General features: G+C 41.4%; 1 protein-coding gene across 1 annotated transcript in view; it reads left to right on the top strand.

Moving 5' to 3' along the window:
• The window catches only part of cfap65 (cilia and flagella associated protein 65), a 156699-nt gene that overhangs the window by 103877 nt on the left and 25484 nt on the right, over positions 1-27338 (top strand). Inside the window, exons 24-32 of the mRNA XM_087988626.1 lie at positions 4980-5138; positions 8770-8913; positions 10766-10882; positions 14001-14138; positions 14597-14662; positions 16938-17131; positions 18937-19086; positions 21926-22615; positions 24347-24481. Of these exons, the coding sequence (XP_087844752.1) occupies positions 4980-5138; positions 8770-8913; positions 10766-10882; positions 14001-14138; positions 14597-14662; positions 16938-17131; positions 18937-19086; positions 21926-22615; positions 24347-24481 (1793 nt within the window). The remainder of the gene's footprint in view (positions 1-4979; positions 5139-8769; positions 8914-10765; positions 10883-14000; positions 14139-14596; positions 14663-16937; positions 17132-18936; positions 19087-21925; positions 22616-24346; positions 24482-27338) is intronic.

Genomic DNA, 27338 nt, shown 5'->3' with positions numbered 1-27338 from the left:
CCCCCCTCATCCTGATGGCCACCTTTGTGTGTAGCTGCATCAAACTGTGCAAAGACTCTCTGTACACAAACACTAAGTGTCACTATGTACTGAGGTTCTGTCTGTCTCCAGTGTTGCAAACAATGGGAGTTGCCTCATCATGGAACTGTCAAAGGAATTGGACTGTTCCATATCAGTTCCATATCACCTGTGCTTTGTGGAGACGTTTACAAAGAAAACACCTTTGACCACAGTCCACCAGGAAGTGGTCAGCATGTAGTGTCCTCGAGATCCTGCGGGAAAAGGAGAGGGTGGATCCTGTCATGTAGTTCCCTGAGCATTCCTGTCAGAGTCATTTGGCAGAATGTCTAATCACCAGAACTTTTGAACAATCAACAAGACATTGCTTGGTGGTGAGAAGGGCACTACCTGTGAGATCCTTTTTGCCACCAGGTCTGTTTGCACCACCAAGTGCTGCCCTTGAAGCGGTAACAGTGGTAGAGACTGTCACACATCTCCTTCTGGAATGTGGCTTTGCAAGGGATGTCTGGAGAAAGGTGCAGTAGATTTTATTTAGGTTAATCCCAAGCAGCTCTGTGACGCAGGATTCTGTGCTGCTTGGTCTCTTCCCTGGATGCACACCGAGACAAACATTGACTGCGCCTGAAGGACCATCAATTCAGTGAAAGACACCCTTTCGTTTGCCCGAAACCTGTTGGTCTTCCAGAGAAAGGAGTTGACCTTGACCAAATATTGCAGGCTATTACATTCCAAGATTCAGGACTACATGCTGAGGGATGCTGTTGCCAAGGTGTAGTGGGGAAAGATCACTGTCTGAGGTCCTTCTGGCAAAGTTAAATTGGAGTCCATTCAGTAATCAGATCTTTCCAGTGTCTCAAATGCAAGTAAATAAAGTCTTGTAAAGCAAGAGATGCCTTGGGTTTGTATATTGGATAGAGTCAAACTCCAGTGTTTGTTTGTTGCCTTGATATGCTATTTATAGAACCAAACTGTATTTGTAACCATGTGTAAATATATGAATAAGGTATATTTTTAAAATGAGAAATAAAAAAAGTAGAATCCCGTCTCTGGACCAGGAGGCCCGGGTTCAAATCCCACCAGCTCCTGAGGTGTGTGAAAACATCTCTGAACAGGTTGATTAGAAAATAGAAACAAGATTTAAACTCACAATTTTCGTGACTCCAGCAATTCTGCTTGTGATCACCTCTTCCATCAATAGTTGGAGATACAGGAAAATTGAGGTTAGGTGAATTGGCCTGGCTAAATTGCCCGTACTGTTAGGTGAAGGGTTGAATGTAGGGCAATGGGTTGGGTAGCGCTTTGGCGGGTCGGTGTGGACTTGTTGGGCTGAAGGGCCTGTTTCCACACTGTAAGTAATCTAATCTAATCTAACTACTTGATGAGATTATAGCTCATTTAAAGAAGAAAGATGACATTTGTTTTTGTCAACTAAAACAAGAAGAGCGTGTATTAATGGATTTTTTTTACCATTAAAATGAAACTTTAATTGTTTATGCAAAAGAAAAGACGTGAATGTTTGAAGGAATGATGAGATGAACTGTTAAAATTGAAATCATTCTAAAGGTAGAAAATACCTTTCGAATGTTTCTTGAAAATCTTGACACCATGTTGCAAAATGAACATAAACATCTCAGTTGCTGTATAAACTCCAGTTTATTATTTTTCAACATTTCCAATTCCCTTGTGCGTTTTGTGGGAAATGCAATAATGATTATGATGTCGCAAATTTGAAAATCATGGATTTAATGGAAATAATGGAAAGACATCACAAAGCATGACAGAGGATCAAATATTTAAAAATATTGAATAGGCTGTTAAATGGGCAAAAGTGAGGACTGCAGATGCTGGAGGTCAGAGACTAGATTAGAGTGGCGCAGGAGCCAATGAAGGGCTGTTAAATGACCAGAATAATGTTGGCTTCATAAATATATAGGAAGAGTAAAGATGTAATGATGAATTTACCTAAAAGTATTGCTTAAAACACTGTACATCTCATCTGAAACATTACATCTTTTACACTGCAGCATTCCTTGACTGTTGCTGAGTAGTATCAACCTGAAATCACAATCTCCTGATTCAGTGGCAAGAGTGAAAACTTGCGAGAGTAAAACTATTCTTGTGTAGAACGTGTTGTCAACTGACTGTTTTACACATGAGATACTATCCTACTGATCATAATCCTAAACTAAGCTAGTGCCACCTACCTGCGCTTGACCCATATCCCTACAGACAATTCTTATTCATGTACTTATTGAAATATCTTTTAAATGTTGTTACTGTATCTGCACCCACCACTTCCTCTGGAAGTTCATTCCACACATGAACCACTCTCTGTGCAAAAAAAAATTGCCTCTTATGGCTAAGGGAAAATTAGAGGGGCACATGAGAGATAACATAAGAAACTATTAGAGTGAGATGAGGTAGAAAGGAAACCTCCATGGACCATAAACAATAGCAGAAGCTAACTGGGCTAATTGGCCTCTTTCTTGTTGTAAATTCTAATCAACAGAATCCCTACAGTGTGGAAGCAGGCCATTTAGGCTGGCATGGTGACTCAATGGTTAGCACCGCTGCCTCATAGTGCTAGGGACCTGGGTACAACTCCCACCTTGGGGCAACTGTCTGGGTGGAGTTTGCATGGGTTTCCTCCTGCTATCCAAAGATGTGCAGGTCAGGTGAATTGGCCAAGCTAAATTGCCCATAGTGTTAGATGCATTAGTCAGGGGTAAAAGTAGGGTTTTGGAATGGGTCTGCGTGGGTCGCTAGGGTCGGTTTGGACTTGTTGGGCCAAAGGGCCTGTTTCCATACTTTAGGGAATCTAAAGGGTGTCATGATGGCTCAGTGGTTAGCACTGCTGCCTCACAGCACCAGGGTCCCAGGTTCGATTCCAGCCTCGGGTGACTGTCTGTGTGGAGTTTGCACATTCTCCCTGTGTCTGCTTGGGTTTCCTCCAGGTGCTCCAGTTTCCTCCCACAGTCCAAAGATTTGCAAGTCAGGTGGATTGGCCATGCTAAATTGTCCATAGTGTTAGGTGCGTTAGTGAGAGGGAAATGGTGGGTTACTCTTCGGAGGGTCGGTGTGGACTAGTTGGGCTGAAGGGCCTGTTTCCACACTGTAGGGAATCTAATCTAACTAATCTGAGTCCACACTGACACTCCAAAGAGCATCCCACCCAACCCTGTAACCTTGCATTTCCCATGGCTAATCCACCTGGCCTGCAGATGCCTGGATACTCTGGACAATTTAGCATAGCCAATCAACTTAACCTGCATAACTTTGTACTATGGGAGGAAACCAGAGGAAACTCACGCAGACGTGATGAGAATGTGCAAACTTCACACAGACAGTGACCCAAGGGGAGAATTGAATCCAGGTCCCTGGTGCTGTGAGGCAGCAGTGCTAACCACTGAGCCACCGTGCCACCCAACTAAGCCACCATGTAATTTTAAGAGTTCTGGTGCATGCCTTAACATGTAGACAATAGGTGCAGGAGTAGGCCATTCTGCCCTTCGAGCCTGCACCACCATTCATTATGATCAAGACTGATCATCCTCAATCAGTATCCTGTTCCTGCCTTATCTCCATAACCCTTGATTCCACTATCCTTGAGAGCTCTATCTAACTCTTTCTTAAGTGAATCCAGAGATTGGGCCTCCACTGCCTTTCTCCTCATCTCTGTCCTAAATGGCCTACCCCTTATTTTTAAGCTGTGTCCTCTGGGTCGGGACTCACCCATCAGCGGAAACATGTTTCCTGCCTCCAGAGTGTCCAATCCTTTAATAATCTTATACGTCTCAATCAGATCCCCTCTCAGTCTTCTAAACTCAAGGGTATACAACCCAGTCGCTCCAATCTTTCAACGTAAGATAGTCCTGCCATTCCAGGAATTGACCTCGTGAACCTACGCTGCACTCCCTCAATAGCCAGAATGTCTTTCCTCAAATTTGGAGACCAGAACTGCACACAATATTCCAGGTGCGGTCTCACCAGGGCCCTGTACAGCTGCAGAAGAACCTCTTTGCTTCTATACTCAATCCCTCTTGTTATGAAGGCCAGCATGCTATTAGCTTTCTTTACTACCTGCTGTACCTGCATGCTTGCCTTCATTGACTGGTGTACAAGAGCACCCAGATCTCTTTGTACTGTCCCTTTACCTAACTTGACTCCATTTAGGTAGTAATCTGCCTTCCTGTTCTTGCCACCAAAGTGGATAACCATACATTTATCCACATTAAATGGCATCTACCATGCATCTGTCTACTCACCTAGCCTGTCCAGGTCACCCTATAATCTCCTAACATCCTCCTTACATTTCACTCTGCCACCCAGCTTTGTATCATTAGCAAATTTGCTAATGTTACTATTAATACCATCTTCTATATCATTAATATATATTGTAAAAAGCTGCGGTCCCAGCACTGATCCCTGCGGTACCCCACTGGTCACTGCCTGCCATTCCGAAAGGCAGCCGTTTATCACTACTCTTTGTTTCCTGTCAGCCAACCAATTTTCAGTTCAAGTCAGTACTTTGCCCCCAATACCATGCACCCTAATTTTGCTCACTAAAACCAGAAGCAAACATTTCATAATATGAATCCAGTTATAATAATGCTGGCCATCCATTATCTAATGACAAAAAGACAAGTGAAAATGTTTTAAATATGATATAATAAAAGATCTGGTAATACTGTTTAATGTTTTTCGAGGTGATCCTTCATCAGGATCAAGTTTTGCTGATGGGCAACTATCTAAATATCGAATTCAATCTCCCTGTTGGTGGGCTCTCAGAATGTGTTCTGAATAATAACAGTATTTAGATAGAATCATAATTACTTTTTGACTGTTATAGTTCATTGTGATACTCCTGATCATCAGCTTTCCTCCTTGAATTGAAAGCGTTTCTTGAGTTTGCAAGTCTTCCCAATTGATTGTATTTCTGGTTGCCGTCTTCTCTCTAGGTAAATGTGCCCATCCACATCCTTGGTGGAGACTCTGCCTTGGTGACATTCACAGGTATTGGGTATGATGCGCGGGTACTAGGCAGCACTGCCTCTTTCAATGACCCTTCTTCATACTTTGGAGCTCCACCTATTCAACAAGCACCAGTCCTTGGTCAGGTGAGATTTTGATTGATTTTTTTCAGACTGTGTAATTTAACTCTTTATTTCAAAGGCTACTTAAACACTTGATGATGCACAGATCAGTTCATGGTACTTGTTCGATTAAAGAAACTGTGCAGAACCTGTTAGGAAGTAGCAGCGTGGTCGGTGGAGCTCGCTGTTTACTAATGTGGAAAAATAGCTCAGCAATTTGCATGAAGGATGAGACGTCATGAATTGTGAATTGTCATAGATATCTGGGTGATTTGTGACACTCTAGTTAAAGTTAAAATATAGCAACTGAAGCTCAACTTGCCTATGAGTCTCATCAATTGTTGCTTTTACATATTTACCGTCTGTTAATCTCATCCCAGAAGATACTATAAGGCAAGAATTATTTTGATGGCAACATTTATATTCCTGTGATGCATGTCACCTTTTTCACACAGAAAAGGATCAATTAAAACTGCAGAGATTTGCTGTTGCAGAGCACGTTGTTCTGCAAGATTTTAAATTTATTTTGTTACTTTAATTTCAGTTTCTTTTCTATCACTGTTGTTCAATTTGTCTCTTCCTGTCTTTATTTCACTTTCTGTAATTCATTTAACTGGGTTTAAGTTTGCTCGCTGAGCTGGAAGGTTTTTTTTCAGATGTTTCATCACCGTACTAGGTAACATCTTCAGTGAGCCTCCGGACGAAGCATTGCTGATGATTCCTGCTTTCTATTTATATGTTTGGGTTTCTTTGGGCTGGACAAGCCAAACAGAGACACGTATGAGAATTCCTAGAAACATGGCATTTCAACCCGGAACTCTATCAGCAAACACATTGACTTGGACCCGATTTATCACCCCCTGAGAAAAAGAACAGGAAATGACATCACCACAGGAAATGACTTCACCCAAAGAAACCCAAACATATAAATAGAAAGCAGGAATCATCAGCAGTGCTTCGTCCGGAGGCTCAGTGAAGATGTTACCTAGTATAGTGATGAAATGTCTGAAAATGAACCTTCCAGCTCAGCGAGCAAACCTACATCCAGAACCTCAATCTGAGCTCCAAATCTTCTCAAAACTTGCTAATTGATTTAAGTATTTCATCCCATTTCTCTCTTTATTGCTTTGTTATTTTCTCAATCCTTTAACCTCTCTGCTGAAGGCATTTGCATTCTCGCTGCTGACAAAAGTTCCATTTCTAATAAAAGCTTCACCATGTTGTTACCAGCTTGAACCTCCTGACACTTTCTAGCAAAAAATATTCTGAGGCTGAGAGATAAAGAGAATGAATCTAAGAAGCAGAGCACATCATGAGTTGTCACGTTCTAAGAATAAATCTGTCATCTGATCTTCATCAGCATTGGCTAGAGTTAGTAGTTCTCTTGCCTTTGTTAGAAGAAAGAGCTGGGAGCCTCTCTTGTTATTCATGTTTCAAATGGTGCCATAAGCATGTTGGAGATTTATATAGATGGCGGACACCTGGATCATTCATTCAGAAAGAGCCTCCAGTCACCCAAATTAAAAGGAGGTCTTGTAGAACATAATGGGCTCAAAATATCAGATGGGTTGAATGCCTGTTTCTGCTGTAGTGTTAATGTAGCAAGAAAATTCCCAGCAAAGCTTGTTAAATTATTTCACTGCCTAAAAGTCCACTATCTTGAAGTGTTGATCACTCTTTTCCAGTGGGCAGACCCATATTTGCTTTCACTAGATTGAACCTCAGCTCCTTTAGCTCTGACTGCCCACAAACATTAATGACTGACATGCTTTGACTTACCTATGCTTTGACTTCAGGCTATTATGCAATCTCATACATGTACTAACTGTTTTGCAGTCTAGCTTCAACCTGGAGGTAGCAATCCACTGTTATAAGAAACAAAATTTGCCTCAGAATCCAATTTCAGTTGTGAAAATTTTGATCATTTCAACTTGAATACGAGAGGACTTCTGTAGGAGCAAATTACTGCAGATACTGGAATCTGTCGTGAAAGCAATAAATGCTAGAGATCACAGCAGGTCAGGCAGCATCCATGTAGAGAGAGCAAGCTCACATTTTGAGTCTAGATTACTCTTCATCTGATCTGAAGTGAAGTGCGGAAGTGGCAGTATTTATGCTATTGTTGGAAGTGGGGATGGAGTGTAGATTGGTAGGGGGGGAAGGATGTTGATAGTTCAGAGTAAATGATCAGAATGTGAGAATGGTCGAACAATGGTGTGTCTAGCTGTTAGGGAGGAGAGAGAGGACATGGTGACAGAGAATGCAATAAGTAAAGTTAAAAGAAAAGAAAAGAATGGGAATTGTTTTACAGTTTGAAGGACTTCCGTAGCATCCCTCAGGAGTTTCAATAACTTATAATTAAGCTCTCTCGATTCATAATCACTGTTGTAGTACAGAAAACTGGATCAAAAATCACATGACACCAGTTTATAGACCAACAGGTTTATTTGGAATCACAAGCTTTTGGAGTGTTGCTCCTTTGTCATGTGACTTCTGACCTTGTCTGTCCCAGTCCAACACCGAGACTTTCACAGCGTTACAGGAAACAGAGCAACCAATTTGTGTATAGTAAAGTTCTTCCATCAACAAAGTGATAATGGCCAGACAATAGAACATAGAACATTACAGCGCAGTACAGGCCCTTCGGCCCTTGAATGTTGCGCCGACCTGTCATACCAATCTGAAGCCCATCTAACCTACACTATTCCATGTACGTCCATATGCTTGTCCAATGATGACTTAAATGTACTTAAAGTTGGTGAATCTACTACCGTTGCAGGCAAAGCATTCCATACCCTTACTACTCTCTGAGTAAAGAAACTACCTCTGACATCTGTCCTATTACTATCACCCCTCAATTTAAAGGTATGCCCCCTCGTGCTCGCCGTCACCATACTTGGAAAAAGGTTCTCCCTGTCCACCCTATCTAACTCTCTGATCATCTTATATGTCTCTATTAAGTCACCTCTCAACCTTCTTCTTTCCAATGAAAACAGCCTCAAGTCCCTCAGCCTTTCCTCATAAGACCTTCCTTCCATACCAGGCAACATCCTAGTAAATCTCCTCTGCACCCTTTCTTTGTGATGTTGAGAGAGAAATATCAGACAAGGCAACAGGGACAACTCTCCAGCCGCTGCTCCTCCTTTAAAAAGTAACTTTTTCTTTAAATTTCAACTCGAGAAGGTTGGCCACAGTGAGAGTTGCAGGGATGAAGTGGGAGTGGGGGGGGAAGGACAATCTAGCCTGACATTATTAGTGTAATTGTAAGGGTCACTGCGCTGTCAGACACACTGGATTTCAGATGTAACTTTAATCCAAGGCCCACCCTGTCTTCGTAGCTCTATTTGAATAAATGTAGGGGAATCTTTTTGGGCTAACACTTACCTGACTATCGTTATCACTGTTAAAATAAATCAATGTCTGGTCATTATCACATTGCTGTTCCTGGGACCCCTGATCCATGTAACTTAGCTATCTTGTTTTCAACTTCATATCAGTGACACCTCTTCACAAACTATTTACCCGTTTGTAAACAATCATTGTAAGCTTGCTGATATTCAAAGTTTGTTAAAAATGCGTAATGAGTATATTGGAGAGTTCTTGCACTAATGTTAGCAAGAAATATTCTAAAGACCTGCAATTTCCTTTTTGATAGCTGATGTTTTTGTCGGAAGAGCGGATATCTTTTGGAAATGTTCCTGTCTTCACAAAATCAAGCCGTATGATCTTCTTGTACAACATTTCTGAGACAGAAGTTATTTCATACAGCTGGTATGTGATGTCGGTGCACATCACTGAGGTGAGAGAGGTATCAAATAACCCAAGAGCTTCAGGTCATTACATAATAATACAGTAGCCAGATTTATTTTCCTGGTCACAATAAAATGCATATTGAAACAAAATATAGTGGGTACTGATTTCCTATTGTTTGATTGCAGCAAAAGATTTTCAACCAGTTATGTTAAAAATCAGTCCTTAAACAGGAACTTGGCCCTTTATTTGTGTAATCAAGGGGACTCCATGTTTCATAAAGGTGACTGCCAAAGTCATTGAATATTTTGAATGGTGATTGGGTTCAGGACATCATGCTGTGAAATTGGCCTTTATCCTTTCTCCCCACCCCTCCAACATCCTGCCTAGCTACAGTTTTGGGCTAATGCAAGAGGTGCCGGACGTACAGAGGGATTTAGGCGTACAGATCCACAGTTCCCTGAAAGTGACAACATAAGTGGTTACGGTGGTCAAGAAGGCATATGGCATGCTTGCCTTTATTGGTCAGAATGTAAAGTATAAAAATTGGTGAGTCATGTTGTAGTTGTGTAGAATTTTAGTTAGGCTGCATTTGGAATATTACGTACAATTCTGGTCACTACACTACTTGAAGGATGTGAAGGCTTCAGACAGGTTGCAGAAAAGCTTTACCAGGATGTTGCCTGGTTTGAAGGATATTAGCTATGAGGAGAGATTAGTAAAACTCAATTTGTTTTTGGCTTGAATGTCAGAGGTAGAGGGGGCGACCTGATTGAGGTTATGAGAGGCATGAATAGAATGGATAGTTGGAGTCTTTTTCCAAGGATAGAAGTGTCAATTACTTGAGGACAAAGGTTTAAGGTAAAAGGTGGAAAATTTAGAGGAGATGTGAGAGACAAGTGTTTTTAACACAGAGGGTGATAGGTACATGGAATGCACTGTCAGAGGAGGTGGAAACATTTAAGATTCATGTTGACAGATATCTGAATAGGTGGGGATTAGAGGGATATAGACCATGTAGAGGCAAAAAGGTTTTAGAACATAGAACATAGAATGTTACAGCGCAGAATAGGCCCTTCGGCCCTCGATGTTTCGCCGCCCTGTGAAACCAATCTGAAGCCCATCTAACCTACCCTATTCCATTCTCATCCATATTCCTATCCAATGACCATTTAAATGCCCATAAAGTTGGCGAGTCTACAACTGTTGCAGGCAGTGCATTCCATGACCCTACTAGTCTTTGAGTAAAGAAACTACCTCTGACATCCATCCTATATCTATCACCCCTCAATTTAAAGCTATGCCCCTCGTGAAAGCCATCAGAGGAAAAAGGCTCTCACTGTCCACCCTGTCTAATCCTCTCATCATCTTATTTCTCAATTAAGTCACCTCTCAACCTTCTCTCTAACAAAAACAGCCTCAAGTCAAGTTTACAAAAGTGTCATGTGTCAGCCAAAGGGCCTCTTCCTGTGTTGAATTTTTAAAAATCTTTCTTCTTTGAATCTAGTGACCCCAATTATTGTGGAGTTGCAGACCTGGAAGGGTTGTAAAGATGGGGAAGGGTGAGGCCATGGCAGGAGTTAAATATTTGGATGAGAATTTGTCACACATGACCTGTTTTTTCAAATCCACGTCTTCTCAGCAATGCTTTTTTTTTCTCCATTTGCCATTGATTGTTCTCTTATCTCCTGCTTGATGATTACACTTTCTGCTCATAATCTGAAATTATAAAATCAGTGTCTCTTTACAGTCGAAATGTGACCATGTGTTCTTACACTAGTGCAGTATGATTTGAGGCTGTCTTTTCCCATTTTGGTCCATGCTTCAGTCTCTTGTTATTGTTTGTTTTTTGAATTTCGAATCCATTGTGCTGTGACCCAAGTCCTCCTCTCGTTTTACAGGTATTGAATGTTACTCCTATCTGTGGAGTGCTTCATCCTGGAGACAGCACACATTGCATTGTCACACTGAGAACGCATAAAGACCCTTGCTTCTATGACCTGGATCTAATCTGTGAGGTAACTTCTTTCAATTTTTGTATAAAAAGGTTTTGAACTGATAGGAAACTACCTCTTCAGAAACAACTGGAGTCAGCTACATCTGTGGCCTAAGCCCTTTTACTTAATCTGAAATTTCCCAGTTCCATCTCAGTAGGATTATAACTTCAGAGTTAGAGGTTATGGGTTCAAACTGCATGCAAAGACTTGATATCATATATTATTGTCACATGTACCTAAGTACAGTGAAAAGTTTTGCTTTGTGTGCAGTACAGGCAGATCATACTGTACAAAGTGCATCAGTGTAATAGAATAGAGTGAGGAATACAATGATATGGCTGCAGAGAAGGTGCACAGAGAGCAAGATCAACATTAAATAAAAAATTTGAGAAGTCCATTCAGAAGGCTAATAACAGCGATGACGTAGCTGCTCTTGAATCTGTTGGTATGTGTGTTTAAACTTTTGTATCTTCTGCCCAATAGAAGAGATTGTAACTGGGATGGGAGGGGTCTTTGTTTATGTTGGCTGCCTTCCTGAGGCAGTGAGGAGTATAGATGAAGTCAGTGGGTGGAACGTTGGCTTGTGTGCTGGTGAGTGCCACGTCTTGACTAACATTTCAGTATAATCGTGCTGGGAGAATGCTGCACTGCTGGAAGTGCTGAATTTTTGGTAAGATATTAACCAAAGGCTTCTTCTTCCATCTTTGGTGAATGTGAGCATTCCCACACCACAATTTTGAGGAAGGGCATGTGACCCCTTGTCAATAATTACTCCTCAATCAACGTCACTAAAAATCCGATTATTGAAAATCAGCATATTTAACACTTGCAGGACCTTGGTGTGCTCATATTACCATTCCTGAAGAAGGGCTTATGCCCGAAATGTCGATTCTCCTGTTCCCTGGATGCTGCCTGACCTGCTGCGCTTTTCCAGCAACACATTTCCAGCTCTGATCTCCAGCATCTGCAGACCTCACTTTCTCCTCATATTATCAACCATACAATTTAAATTGCAACAGTGGCAAAGCTTAAAAAAGAATTATTTAGTTGGCCGTGAGGTGCTTTGGAATGCTTTGAAATCATATAAGGTACTATGTAAATGAAAATCTGTATTTCCTATTAAGTATTATTAAGTCATCCACATTCAGTGCCTAGCCAGTAACGTGACTTCCCAGGGTCTCATTCCATTTCATACTTGACCCTCGGTTCAAAATTCTAATGTAAAATGAGTTGCTACAGTCTCAACCCAATACTTGTAGTGCTGTATAGATGATCAAGAGCATCAAGTTCCTAGGAATGATGATCACCAACACTCTGTCCTGGACCATCCATGCAAATACAATGTCTGGATTAGTGGTGCTGGAAGAGCACAACAGTTCAGGCAGCATCCGAGGAGCAGTACAGTAAATTTTACTGTTCCTCGGCTGCTGCCTGAACTGCTGTGTTCTTCCAGCACCACTAATCCAGAATCTGGTTTCCAGCATCTGCAGTCATTGTTTTTACCATACAAATACAATGGCTGAGAAGGCATAATAATGCCTCCTCTTCCTCAGGAGGCTAAGGAAATTCGGCATGTCCATAAAGACCCTCACTAACTTTTTCAGATGCACTATAGAAAGCATTCTAACTGGATGCATCATGATTTGGTATGACAACTGCTCTGCCCAGGCCTGTAAGAAACTACAGAGTTGTAAACACAGCCCAGTCCATCATGCAAGCCAAACCTCATTCATTGACTCCATCGAGACTTCTCATTGCTGTGAAAAGGCAACATCATCAAAGACGTGCCCCTCCACCCACACTGACGTTATAATCCCTTCCAATCTCTTGGTGCAAAAGCTTAATCACATGTACCAACGGGTTCAAGAACAGCTTCTTTCCCCTTGTTACTAGACTGATGAGTGGACCTCTCAAATTTCAAATCAAATGTTGATCTTGCTTTTTGTGCCTTTCTTTACAGCCATAAGTTTATATTCCCCACTCTGTCCGATTGCCTGATGATCTTTGTATGTTATGATTTGCCTGTACTGCAAGCAAACCACAACTTTTCACTGTACCTAGGTACATGTGACAATAATAAATCAAATCAAAGCTTAAGCCTTATTGCCAACCAAATATGTAAATGTGTGCAGGAAATAGATATTTCATATGGAATGTAGCATGTCAGGTGACAAATAGATAAAAAGGTAGCACTTCAGAGGAGCTGCTGAAGCAGAGACCTGGAAGTTCACCTTTGGAAATAGCAGGACAAGTTGACACATGTGTTTTCAAAAGAAACAAACTTGGCTATATGAATAGAGACAGTGTACAAAACAGGTCCTGTGCTAAACCTTTTAATCATTCAGTAAGTATTAGCTGGAGTAGAATGTCCATTTTTGGGTGCTGCACTCTAGGAAGGATGCCAAGTCCTTGGAGTGTGGATTTTTGGATTTACCAGAATGGTTCCAGGATTAAAGACCATTGGGGAGTTGGAGGGATTAGGAAAGGTAGTGTATTTCCTTTCAAGCAATTAAGGTTAAAGGAAGAGTAAAGAGAGATGTTCAAAATCATGAAGAGATTTGACAAAATAACTTGAAGGTTGAGGGGTGACCTCATAGAGGTTTATAAGACCATGAGGAGCATGGATAGAGTGAATAGACAAGGTGGAGGAGTCCAGAACTAGAGGGCATAGGTTTAAGGTGAGAGGGGAAAGACATAAAAGGGACCTAAGGGGCAACGTTTTCATGCAGAGGGTGGTGCATGTGTGGAATGAGCTGCCAGAGGAAGTGGTGGAGGCTGGTACAATTACAATATTTAAAACTCATCTGGATGCATATATGAATAGGAAGAGTTTGAGGGGTGTGGGCCAAATGCTGGCGAATGGGACTAGATTAATTTAAGATAGCTGGTCGGCATGGGTGAGTTAGACTGAAGAGTCTGCTTCTGTGCAATACATGTCTATGACTCTATAACTATTAATAGTTACAGAGCTAGGGTGAGTAAACAGAGTTGAGATGCATAACATCTACAATCTAATGTGAATAATGACACAAATTTGAGGGACCTCCTGTATTCTGCAAAATCTTGTTATTCTGTAATTCTTTCTGATTGTAACTGACTTGATTGTTTCCAACTCTACCCCACCATCTCCCCTGGATAGGTTTACTCCAAGCAACAGGTGACACGGTATCAGAAGGAACTTCAAGACTGGGAGAAAGAGAAGGAACGGCAAGAAGTTGAATTCACTATCACAGAAAGAGGTCTGCAGGACAACCAACAGCCAGTATTCCAAAGAGAGGTAGCTGCAGCCAAAATAAACCCTGTTGCAGGGTGAGGATTGCATGTTTGGACTAAGGTGGTGGGATTGGGCTCAAAAGATAGATACAGAGGAACCTCAATTATCCGAACGACACTGGTGGGGAGCATTTTGTTCCGATAATTGAATGCTGGATAACACGGTTTAGCCAAGCATCAGGACCTTGCGGTCTTGTTAAAGTAATCTGAAATTCGGATAATCGAATGCCGGATAATCCAGGTTCCTCTGGTAATTTGATTTTTATTGCATTTCTCTTTGTAGTTCTAATATTTCCTATGTTACCAACACTTCATAAGGTGTTTTCTTTTGCCTATAAAGCACATTGGGATAAACTGAGGTTGTGAAATTCACTGTGTAAGTGTAAATTATTATAATGTGCCTGCATCCTGATATTCCTGATTGAATACCCAACTGCATTTCTCTCCTTTTCTCTCTGCAAGTGTTGCAAAGACACACAAAGAAGTCATAGGAAGTCACGTAGGGGACCAAGCATTATGAAATACAAGGTAATAAATGAGCTCTGAGATACATCCTGACGTAAAAGAAATAAAAATAAAGAAGTATGTGAAAATGAACGATGGAACGAAAGAGCTGATATGCTGCAGTTCCTTGCAATATGATTGTAGCTTTTTTGTGTTTACTGATTTTAAATTACCTGAAAATTTGTTTATTCTTTCACACTTTGCCTTCTTACTGACTAGATTAGACTCTGATCTCCAGCATCTGCAGTTCTTACTTTCGCCAATTTCAGTCCTGATGAAGGGCTTTTGCCCGAAACGTTGATTTTTCCACTCTTTGGATACTACCTGACCTGCTGTGCTTTTCCAGCACACTCTAATCTAGACCCTGATCTCCAGCATCTGCAGTCCTCACTTTTGCCAAGTGGGTGGATTTGAAGGAATCCGACTGTCATGGGCCAGTCCAGACCCCTCAATATATATTATGGAGGTAGCCTGGTCTCTAAATGTTATATATTTTTAAAAAGACAATTGTAAGTTGCTGTGTTTCAGATATGATTCAATTGGCCCACCATTAGGCTTTAAGCAGACCACACTTCCTGCTTACAACACAGTTAGAATCATAGAGTCATAGAGATGTACAGCAAGGAAATGGACCCTTCAGTCCAGCTCGTCCATGCCAACCAGATATCCCAACCCAATCTAGTCCCACCTGCCAGCTTGTGGGACTAGATTGGGTTGGGATATCTGATCGGCAAGGGCGGGTTGGATCGAAGGGTCTGTTTCCTTGTTGTACATCTCTGTGATTCTATGACTCTAGCGGTGTTGTAAGCAGGAAGTGTGTTCTGATTAAAGCCTAATGGTGGGCCAATTGAATCATATCAACAAAAAGACGAATTGGCATAACTTTATTCTATTGCAGTACTGAACATATTATTTAATTGTTAATCGCCAACTGTTCCAATATCGGCAGCATCCCATAAACACCCTTGGCAAAGGCAATTCAGCAACACAATTATTAGTTTCATATGTTGTCTCTCTCCAGTGCGGTAGAAAGAAAACCGAAAGAAACAATCTGTCCCTTTTGAGTATTATTAAGAGGAAGCCTCTCTGTCTAAGACTTCATCCTCACAGCAGAGAACTCAAGCTTTCAGTTCCAGCAGCCAGCAAAAACTTGTAACTAACTGAAAGCAAAACTAAAGTCCTCCTGGGTCTGTGTAAGCCTGCTCCCGCCCACTTCTGATTCTTTTGTCTTAAACTTTTTAAAAAAACACCCAGGGAGATCTCAATGCAGTTTACCTACTGCCTGTCTGAACGGAACATTTTGTTATGACTGACAACCCTCCTCTGCAAAGAAACAGGACAGAACACATGATTTAAAGGCAGAGTATTGTCGCACTAATGTTGCACCTGAAAGTCTTTTTACTGGAGGTTTTTTAGTTGGATTTCGAAACCTGAAATCAAATTCATTTTCACTATTTGAATGTGTAGATGTAGGTAGGTTTTGAGACAGGGAATTAGTGTGAAAAGAGATTAAAATCACTAATGCTGTCTTTGGGAAATCCCTAGGATGGTATGATGCTAGCTTCACACTCTGCTTGACTTCACTCTGTTATCAATGTCAGCACGAGCAATAAAAGCAAAAGATGCAAACAAAAATCAGAATCATTGGTAAGACCTTATAGAGTGGGGAAAGAATTTATAGAGTCAAACAGCATGGAACCAACACTTATAAGGTGTTCTCTTTTGCCCGTTGGTCCAACCAGTCCATGTCGAACATAATCCCAAACTAAACTAGTCCAACCTGCCTGCTCCTGGCCCATATCCCTCCAAAGCTTTCCTATTCATGTACCTATCAAAATGTCTTTTAAACATTGTGACTGTACCTGCATTCACCACTTCTTTCCACACACGAACCACCCTCTGTGTAATAAAAGTTGCCTCTTATGTCTTTTCAAACTGTTGATTCGAAACTTAGTTCTCTCGACAGATGTTGCCTGATCACCTTTAGGTGCATTGATCAGGCAGAGTTTATTGAGTCTAGATTAGAGTGGTGCTGGAAAAGCACAGCAGGTCAGGCAGCATCCGAGGAGCAGGAAGTATCGACGTTTCGGGCAAAAGGCCTTAATCAGGATTCTTACCTAGAGTTTATTGAGTGTCTAATCCATGCACAAATTAATGGGAGTACTTGATATTGACCAAAATAAGAAAATAGTGGGAAAACCACCTTGTAAGCTCGATAAGCACCAAGCTTGCCAAACCATTAAAAATGGATTAAAATACAAATGGCAGATTAGCGCAAAGTATGTTTATTCTTGCACAGACACTCCCTCCAATCAAGGAGCCGAAGGAAACATGGGAAGGTCAACACAGTGAAAAGCCAATCCCAGGAATGTGGGCCAAACCAACGCCAGTTAAACCATTCTTGCTACACCTAGGAGTTACTGCCAGATCCCATTCCATGGAGGAGTATCACAAGAACTTTCCAACAGAGGTTTCTAAGCACTACATCTTGAGGTATGGATTATTGATCGTTCTGCTATAACGATGTCTTGTTAACACAAATTCACTGTAATACGATTGATGAACTGGGGACACTGTTTCTAAAGCAAGAACTTTTAAAACATGTAATGCAATTGTGTCACCAACACTTTCACCAACACTAAAGCATAATTTTTCTGCACAAGAACACAACCATCATGTTTTAAAAGTGCCTGTATCTGAAGGTAGCCACAGGATGCGTATGTCAGGTCAACAACTTTGGTTAGCTGTATTCCTGAAGACTTTGTCATGTGACCTCCCACCTCAATTATTGATCACCTGACTACATACCCTCGGTGCACTATCTTCCATTTGGTCTTGAGGAAAATGATATAGAATGAATGTGTTGTTTGGGAAATTGGGTGGGGGCGATAGGGGTAGATGGTCATCTGATAAGAACTCCTTGAATTAGAAGTGCTAGCTATAACACAGAGACGTACAGCACGGAAACAGGCCCTTTGGTCCAATTTGTCCATACTGACCTGATATCTTAAATAATCTAGTCCCATTTGCCAGCATTTGGCCCATATTCTTCCAAACCCTTCCTACTCATATACCCATCCAGATGCCTTTAAAATGTTGTAATTGTACCAGCCTTCACTACTTTCTCTGGCATCTCATTCCATGCACACACCATCCCCTGCATAAAACAGTTGCCCCTTAGATGCTTTTTAAATCTATCCCCTCTCACCTTAAACCTATGCCTTTTAGTTTTGGACTCCTTCACCTCAGACAAAAGACTTTGTCTATTTACCCTATCCATGCCCCTCATGATTTTATCACAGAATCATAGAATCCTTGTGGCAACAAGTCACCCCCTCAGCCTCTGAAACTCCAGGGAAAATAGCCCCAGTCTATTCATCATCTTCCTACAGCTCAAACCCTCCAACCCTGGCAAAAGGTTATAAATCTTGTAAATTCTTTGTAAATCCTTCCTGAACCCTTTCAAGTTCACAACATCCTTCCTACAGCAGTGAGACGAAAATTGCATGCAATACTCCAATAATGGCCAAACCAATGTCCTGTACAGCCGCAACATGACCTCCCAACTCCTAGACTCAATCCACTGATCAATAAAGGCAAGCATACCAAATATCTTTTTCATTATCCTATCAACCTGTGACTCCACTTTCAAGGAATAATGAACGTACACTCCAAGGGTCTCTTTGTTCAGCAACACTTTCCAGGATCTTATCATTAAGTGTATAAGTCCTCCCCTGACTTGCCTTTCCAAAATGCAGCATCTCACATTTATCTAAATTAAACTCTGTCTGCCACTCCTCTGTCCATTGCTCTATCTGATCAAGATCCCATTTTACTCTGAGGTAACCTTACAGATCCAGTTATTAGATCTGTGCTCACAGGGATTGAGTTTTCCTGCCATAAGATTATAAGACACATGCAGCAAGAGGCCCATCCATTCCAATCTACTATTCAATGAAACAGTGATCATTCTCACCTCCATTAATATTCCCATAACCCTTGATTCCTTGGATTATTAGACATCTGTATATCTCAGTTTTGAATACAATGACCCAGCGTCGACTGTCCTGTGTGGTAAAGAATTCCACAGATTAGCCACCCTCTTGAGAAAATGATCCTCCTAATATCTTAAATGGACTACCCCTTACTCTGAGATTGTGCCCTAGGCTTCTCCACAAGAGGAAACCATCTCATCATATCCAGGATCACCAAATTACTGAATAGATGCTAAAGAAGACAAATTGGATGGTTCTTTTGCAATAATAACAGTGACATTGCATTGCTTTCTCATTTGGTAGAAACCTTATATCAGAACCACTCTCAACATCACAATCTGAAAACAACAGGAAAACATGTGGAAAATCGGATAATAATTCAGCTGATTGCCTCTTGTCTGCCTCAAAAGAAGACTTAAAGCTGGTGACTGACATCCTGTCAACAGTTCTGAGGTAATTATGACTGCTTTAATAACGTAGACTTTGAGGCTGAGTTTCCATTGAACTATACGATTGAGCCCCTTTCCCCTCTATCCTGTCTTCCAAGGATTTTCATCGATTGGTGTTGTCTAATTACTAGAGCAATAGTCTCCACAAAAACTCTCAAATGCACAATTGCTATTTTGTCAGCAAAGTCTTCATCAGAAAAATGGCAGGACTAAAAAATGTGCCATCCCCAGAAAACGTATGGAATGGAGTTAATCTCCATGTTCAAACTCTGCCGTATCCCTTCCCTGCAAACCTGGAGAATTATTTTTTGAAAGGAGGTGGGATTGGAGTTGGTCTTGTATTTAGCCTTCTACATCAGGTTTATCTTTGCTCGGTCTTGATTTTCAGGCTTACGGAAACTGATAGTTAAAGGTTATCAGGGAATAATAGGTGTTTTTACATCACTGCTTGTGGTCTTGGAGAATTAAGGCCTGCTCCTTCTGACCCCCAAAGCTAAACTTCCCTTATTTAATCCCACCAGAACCAAGGAGCACTGCTTCTCACACTAGAAATTCGGCATGTCTACAACGACTCTTACCAATTCTTATAAATGTACCACAGAAAGCATCCTATATAAATGCATCACAAGATGGTTTGGCAACTGCTCTTCCTAACACCACAGAGAGTCGTGATCTCAGCCCAATCCATAACGCAAACTAACCTTCTATCCATTGACTCAATCTATAATTCCCACTGCCTTGGGAAAGCAACCAACATAATCAAAGACCCCTCCCACCCTGCTCTCTTCCACCCTCTTACATCGGGCAGAAGATGTAAAAATTTGAATACATGTATGAGACTGTTATCAGTCTTTTGAACAGATATCTTGAACGTTAATTCTGATCTCTCCCTCCCTCTGATCCACAGGAGGGGTCTCTCAGTTCCACGATCGGTCAATAAACACTAGCAATTCAGTCTGGTTCTGTAACATTTCACACTTTATTCAGTCTCGGCTGGGCACAGGTTTTCCAGTAACACAGAGGTTAATTCTGTTTTCCTCAGAGAAACTGCGCACCTGGCTTAAAACAAAGGCATTTTAATAATTTTCTGAAAGAGAGGTACAGGCCATAATCATAGAGCACATTCAAACATTTACCAATCAATTTTAATGAAATGGTTTTATTGACATCAACTTAGCCCAATGATATTTCCTGGGAACCAACTTTGTTTTCCAACATCCAAGTACTCCTATCTCATGAACCTAGTCTCTGCACCTGCACTTGAAGATCAGTTAGGATGGCCAGTAATGTCTTATCTAGTCTAGTTATTTCCATGCTGTAAAGGAAGCGTTGTCTGATAATCTCTGGAGAGACAGACTGTGGTTAAGTCAATTATGCAGCTTTAGCAGGGTTAAAAGCCATTTTAGGAGGAGAAAGTGAGGACTGCAGATCTGGAGATCAGAGCTGAAAATGTATTGCTGGAAAAGCGCAGCAGGTCAGGCAGCATCCAAGGAGCAGGAGAATCGACATTTTGGGCATGAGCCCTTCTTCAACTTAAAAGCCATTTTATGCAGCTTTAAGCAGAATTGTCAATTTGCAGCGTAGAAGCCATTTTGTTATGTTATTTGCATTAAGAAGCCATTTTATTGCTGTCTATGTTAGTAAGAGCATGTATTAAATGGTTGTTCCTGACAACAACTGGTTACTTCAGCCTGTATTCAGATTTCAGATCCTCACCTCTCTGCACCTTCTTTTGACTGTAACACTGTATTCTGCACTCTGTTTTGCTATCCTGAATGCACTTTGTATGGTACAATCTGCCTGTATAGCACACAAAACAACAGCTTTCATGGTATCTCGGTACATGTAACAACAAAAAAAAAACAATTGTTCATACTCTTGCTAACTGAGCTGTAGGTTGATGTGTGGTCCCTTCTGGAGCAGTGCTGGCCCAACAGGGATTCAAATCTGTCATTTGGGCTGGATTCCCATCTGGAAAATTGCTTGGGAAGAAAAAAACACAAGTTAAGACCAACAAATATCCAGGTTTCCTGACCAGTACTTCTCAAGTGCTCACAAAGTTCATCCCAGTAAATATCAGGAGCATTAGACGAGATGTCACTGCAATGGATTGGTGTAGATTGTCCAGTAACTTCTGCTGATTCATAATTTATAGTGGCTGAATAGTTCTCATGTTGATAATAGTAGCACTTTGTTAATCTCCAAATTCTACCTTCCATCACCTTCAGGTCATCCAAAGATTTGCTGCCTGTATCTTATCTTGGAGCAAATCCCATTTTACTTAACTCTGGTGCTTGCTGACCTGGTCAAGTAATTTTTATTTGCTCCTGGTCAAGTAATGTCTTAATTTCAAAATGTTCACTTCTTTTCAATTCCATTCCTAGTTTCACTGCTCTTTGTCTCTGTATATTTCCTCAGTCCCAACACCCTCCAAAACATCCTTGCTTATCTAATTCTGGCCTCTTGGGCCTCTCTGAATTTGGCCACTCCACCATTCATGCCCACTCCTTCAGCTGCCTGAGCATTAAGCTCTGCAATTCTGTCCCTAAATCTCTCTCCCTTTTTATCCTTCTTGAGGAGAGTCCTTGTCAGGTTGTCTCATCTAATAGTTCCTTGTGTATCGTGGTGTCAAAGTTTGACTTATAATCCTTCTGTGAAGGACTTTGAGACATTTTATTATGTTAAAGGTACTGTATAAATATAAGTTGTTCATAAGTCATTAACTATTGACACTCCAAACATCAACCAGAGAAACCATCAGTTTATCCTGTATGTTTATTATATTATGCAACTTTTAAGGGCTAATTAAAACCTGTTGATGTTTTTGTTTGGTTTTATCCAAGGTGTCTGCTGGAAGACATTCACTTTCAGCGTGTACTAATTGAAGGAACTGCCGAACCCATCCCCTATTACAGACAGTTCTGGAGTGAGGAAGGTGAAGAGTTGGCCATGAAGAACATCGAACTTGCAAAAGCTAAGGATGCAGATGCTTCTCATGTTCATGAATCCAACAATATTCAACCCATAGAAATCAAAAATGAGCAGATCTCATCTGTACCAGTGGCTGCTGATGCTGGTTTTGAACAGGAGCCAGACAGTTCTCAGGCAGCAGATGCTGATATGGAATTGACACTGACTGTGACAAAGCACAGAGACTCTGTTCAGGATCAGGATGTGGACAACAGCCAGCGAATGGAAGGTGAAGGAGAGGAGAGCTCGACTCTAGCTGACAGCTCAGATGATGCTCTGAGCCAGGAACTGGAAAACACCCAACAGACAGAAACTGACGATGAGTTGGCCTCGAATATACCACGGAGTCTCGATGGCGTTCAGGGCCAGGAACTCGATGACACGCAACCAACAGAAGCTGAAGATGATGTGAACTCGATGATGTCAGCAGCTGCTGATGCAAATCAGAGTTTGGAGCAGGCTGGTAATGAAACAGAGGAAGACTGGCTGACCGAGGAAATGCAAGCGTCATTGAGTGCCATTCGCATGGAAGAGCAGCTTGCACGGAGGCGACGTCTGAAAAGGTGAGTAACACTGGAGAGGAGAAGCAATGTTTTACTTAATAGGTTAAGCCTTATCCTATTTCTGCAACCTTCTTCAACCAAATGACTTTGCTGATACTGTCAGATCTGCTGAATTTCTTCAGCACTTTCTCTCTTTGTTTGATAGTCTTGCGTGCTGTGGTCAGGACATAGCACTGCTGCTTTTCATTTAGAAGCACTATGTGTTCAGATCCTACTCCAGAGACCTGAGCAAAAACGTCCAGGTGGATATACGATGCAGTACTAGCAAGTCTGCCCTCTAAAAGGTTTTGTGACATTGTTTTGAAGACAGGCCATTCATAGAGTCCTGTTCAATATTTAGCTCAATTATCATTCTTAAAACAAACGTTATCTGGTTGTTATCACATCACTGTTTGTAGGGCATGCTGAGTCTGTAATGGCTGCCACACTTCCTCCATTATAACAACAATAATATAACTTCATTGGCTATGATGCTGTTTGGGATTTTGAAAGGTGCTTTATAACTTTTTACTTTCTTCTTTCATCTTTCCAAAATCTTTTCCAATTCTGGCTACCTATAAGTACCTGATTTTGATGAGCAGCTCTGCCTTGTCCTGGCCACGCTCTGTGCTGAAATTTCCTTCCTAAATCTTTCCACTTCTCAGTCTCTCTCTTCTCCTTAAAGATTCTCTTTAAACTTAACCACTTTGACCAAGCTGCAGGCCATGCTCCCTAAGATCTCCTCATATAGTTAGAATCATAGAATTTTACAGTTCAGAAAGAGGCCATTTGACCCATTGTGTCTGTACCAACTTGAAAGAGCTACCCAGCTTGTCACGTTCTCCAGCCCTATTTCTGTAACCCTCCAGCTTCATCACTTTCAAATACGTATCCTGCTGTCTCTTGAAACCTCCTATGGAATCCACCTCCACCACTTTCCCAGGTAACGCATTCCAAATCCTAACAACTTCTGAGTAAAGACGTTTCTCCTCCTTTCACTCCTAGCTCTCTTGCTGACAATCTCAAAATTGTGACCTTGAGTTATTAACATACCAATTAGTGGAAATAGAATATTCTTCTTTACCCTGTCAAAATTGTTCATAATTTTGAACACCTCAATAAAGCCACCTCTTAATCTTCTCTGCTCCAAGGAGAATAAGCCCAATTTCTCTAATCTTTCCTAGTCTCTAAAATCCCTTATTCCTCTTGTCATTCTAGTAAATGTCCTTTGAACTCTCATCTGGGCTTAATCATCTTTCCTTAAGTAATGTGAACACAATACTCCAAATGTGTTAAATCTTATTTGGTAAAGTTCCTGTGAGTCACCTCAGTATTTTTAAAATTTCAAAGGTGCCACATATATGCAAGTTATTGGGGAAGACTGGATTGTCAGTGCGAACATGCTAAGTGATTATTTAAAATCGATATCTAGAATATGCAGGCATTTACTGTTCATCCTTTGTTGAGAAGTTGACTGCCTTCTTGAACTGCTTTAGTTCGAGGGGTGAAGATGTTCCCGCAGTGGTGTTAGATAGCAAGCTACAGGGTTTCGTTACAGTGAAACTAAAGGAAAGTTGGATGGTGTTCAAATTCAGGATTAACCTGGGAGATCAATAATGTAGCATTCTATTTCTGACTGACACAGATTCATACATTCACTGTACTTATTTCAATAGCAGCTTTTAGAATAATCTTTAACCAACTGATAACAATAAACTCTTATCCCTCTCACCCATCTTTATCTGTATCCAGACTCCCAGAATTCTGTGATCTCTTGGAATCCATTCTGGAGAACACGCTGCAGAACATAATGATAGAAGCCAGCCGTGGGGAGGTTGTCCTTACAGCTCGACCCAGGGTAATCAGCCTGCCTCCTGTGACATCCAGGTAAAGTTCAAGGGTTGGGGGTGAAATGAGCATTTGGCGATTGCTTGACATTGGTATGGTCATTTGTGCCTTTGCTACATGTTTGCCATGTTTCACTGGCACTCTGTTCCTCTGATGGAGCGTCTGGTAAATACATCACAAATCATGGTATCCAGGGGTTTTGGATTTGGAGTGCTGGTGCAGAAGATTTGGTGAGTATTCAAAGAAAGAAAATGAAAAGGAGTGACCGGATAGAGGTTCCTTTTGTTAAAGTTTAAGAAGAGGCATGAGGGAGGAGCTGGGTAGAATTGATTGGGAGATGAGCCTAGCAGGAAAGACAGTGGAACAGTAGTGGCAGGAGTTTCTGGGAGTAATTCATGAGAGACAGCAGAGATTCATCCTAAGGAAAAAGAAACATGATACAGGGAGGGTGAGGCAACCATGGCTGACTGGGCAAGTCAGGGATAGCGTAAAAGCAAGAGAAAGCATATAATGTAGCGAAAAGCAGTGGGAAAGCAGAGGATTGGGAAGCTTACAAAGACCATCAGAGGCCACAAAAAAAGAAATAAGGAGGGATAAAATTAAATGAGGGTAAGCTAGCAGTAATATAAAGGAAGACTAAAGTTTTTTTAGATATATAAGGGGCAAAAGTGGACATTGGACCGCTGGAAAATGATGCAGATAGTAGTGAGAAACAAAGAAATGGCTGAGGAAATGAATAATTACTTCGCATCAGTCTTCACGATGGAAGACATGAGTAATATCCCAAAAATTCAAGAGAATGAGGGGGTAGTGCTGAATATGGTGGCCATCACCAAGAAGAAGGTACTAGAAAAAGTGAATGGCCTGAAAGTGTAAGAATCACCTGGACTGGATGGACTACATCTCAGAGTTCTAACATATATAGCTGAAGAGATGGTGGAGGCGTTAGTGATGATCTTTCAGGAATTGCTAGAATCAGGGAGGGTCCCAGAGGACTAGAAATTTGCTCACATGATGCCACCGTTTAAAGAGGGAGTAAGGCAAAAGACGGAAAATTACAGACTGATTAGCCTAAGCTCGGTCTAAGTCAGATCCTGGAATCCATTGTGAAGGACACGATTTCTGAATATTGAAAGTGTATGGTAAAATAGGGCAAAGTCAGCATGGTTTCATCAAGGGGTGGTCGCGCCTGACAAATCTGCTAGAATTCTTTGAGGATGCGTGGGTTTCCTCCGGGTGCTCCGGTTTCCTCCCACAGTCCAAAAAAATGTGCCGGTTAGGTGAATTGGCCATGCTAAAATTGCCCGTAGTGTTAGTTGAAGGGATAAATGTAGGGGAATGGGTCTGGGTGGGTTGCGCTTCGGCGGGTTGGTATGGACTTGTTGGGCCAAAGGGCTTGTTTCCACACTGTAAGTAATCTAATCTAATCTAATCAAAATAATGATCACGTTAGACCAAGGAGAGCCAATGGATATGATCTACCTGGACTTCAAAAAGGCCTTTGAAAAAGTGCCGCACAGGAGGCTACTGAGTAAAATAAGGGCCTATGGTGTCAAAGGCAAGGTGCTGGCATGGATAGAAGCTTGGCTAAATGGCAGAAAGCAGACAGTGAGAATAAATGGATCCTTCTCAGGATGGCAGTCGGTGACAAGTGGTATTCCACAAGGCTCAGTGTAGTGACCACAACCTTTCACTTTATATATTAATGGGGCCATTCTGGCTACATTTGCAGACGATACAAAGATAGGTAGAGGAACAGGTAGCATTGAGCAGGCAGGGAGGTGGCAGAAAGATTTGACAGGTTAGGAGAGTGGGCAAAGAAGTGACAAGTTGAGTACAATGTGGGAAAGTGTGGGGAAGAATAAAGGCATTGATTATTTTCTAAATGGGTGAAAATTCAGAAGTTTGAAGTGCAAAGAAGCTTGGGAGTTCTAGTCCAGCATTCTCTCAAGATAAACTTGCATGTTGAATCAGTAGTTAGGAAGGTAAATGCAACGATGGCATTTATTTTGAGAGAACTTGAATATAAAAGCAGGGTTTTAAGGCTCTGGTCAGACCACATTTGGAGTATTATGTGCAGTTTTGGGCCATATCTTAGCAATGATGTACTGGTCGTGGAGCGTGTTCAGAAGAGGTTCATGAGACTCGTCCTAGGAATGAAAAGCTTAACATCTGAGGAATGTTTGAGGACTCTGGGTTTATACTTGATGGAGTTTAGAGGGATGAGAGGGGATCTAATTGAAACATACAGAATACTGAATGGCCTGGACAGAGTAGAAGTGGGAAGAGGTTTCCATTGATTGGAGAGACTAGGACCCGAGGGCACAGCCTTAGAGAAAAGGAAAAGCCCTTTAGAATGGAGATAAGGAGAAACCTCTTCAGCCAGAGAGTGGTGAATCTATGGAATTCATTGCCACAGAAGACTGTGGTGGCCAGGTCATTGAGTATATTTAAGATTGATATAGGTAGGTTCTTGAGTATCGGGGGATCAAGGCTTATGGGAAGAAAGCAGGAGAATGGGGTTGAGAAACTTATCAGCTATGACTGAATGGCAGAGTAGACTCGATGGGCTGAATTCTCTAATTTCTGCTCCTGTGTCTTATGGTCTTAATGGGGTTCAATAGTGTACACCTCAAGAAGATATTTATGTTGAAAAGTCCTTAACCAGGGGTGATAAGTTTTGGTGGACAACAAGAATGCAATAAAAGGATTGCAGGAGAAACTTCCCATAAGAAATGGTTAGAATATGGAATTTGTATCATACAGAGTGACTTAAGCTGGACTAGCCCAGATGCACGTCAGAGAAAACTAATGATGCACATGGGGTAAAGTGGGTTCTGCTGACATCTTTAGATGAGGAAGAATGGGAGGGCATTTGACTGTAGTATAAATACTG

Source organism: Chiloscyllium plagiosum, unplaced genomic scaffold (assembly GCF_037043375.1).
Source record: "Chiloscyllium plagiosum isolate Xiang-an unplaced genomic scaffold, Cpla_swu_hap1 HiC_scaffold_7, whole genome shotgun sequence".
NCBI classification, from domain to species: Eukaryota; Metazoa; Chordata; class Chondrichthyes; order Orectolobiformes; family Hemiscylliidae; genus Chiloscyllium; species Chiloscyllium plagiosum.
The sequence above is the reverse complement of the archived record's forward strand: the minus strand, read 5'-3'. Positions and strand labels throughout refer to the sequence as shown.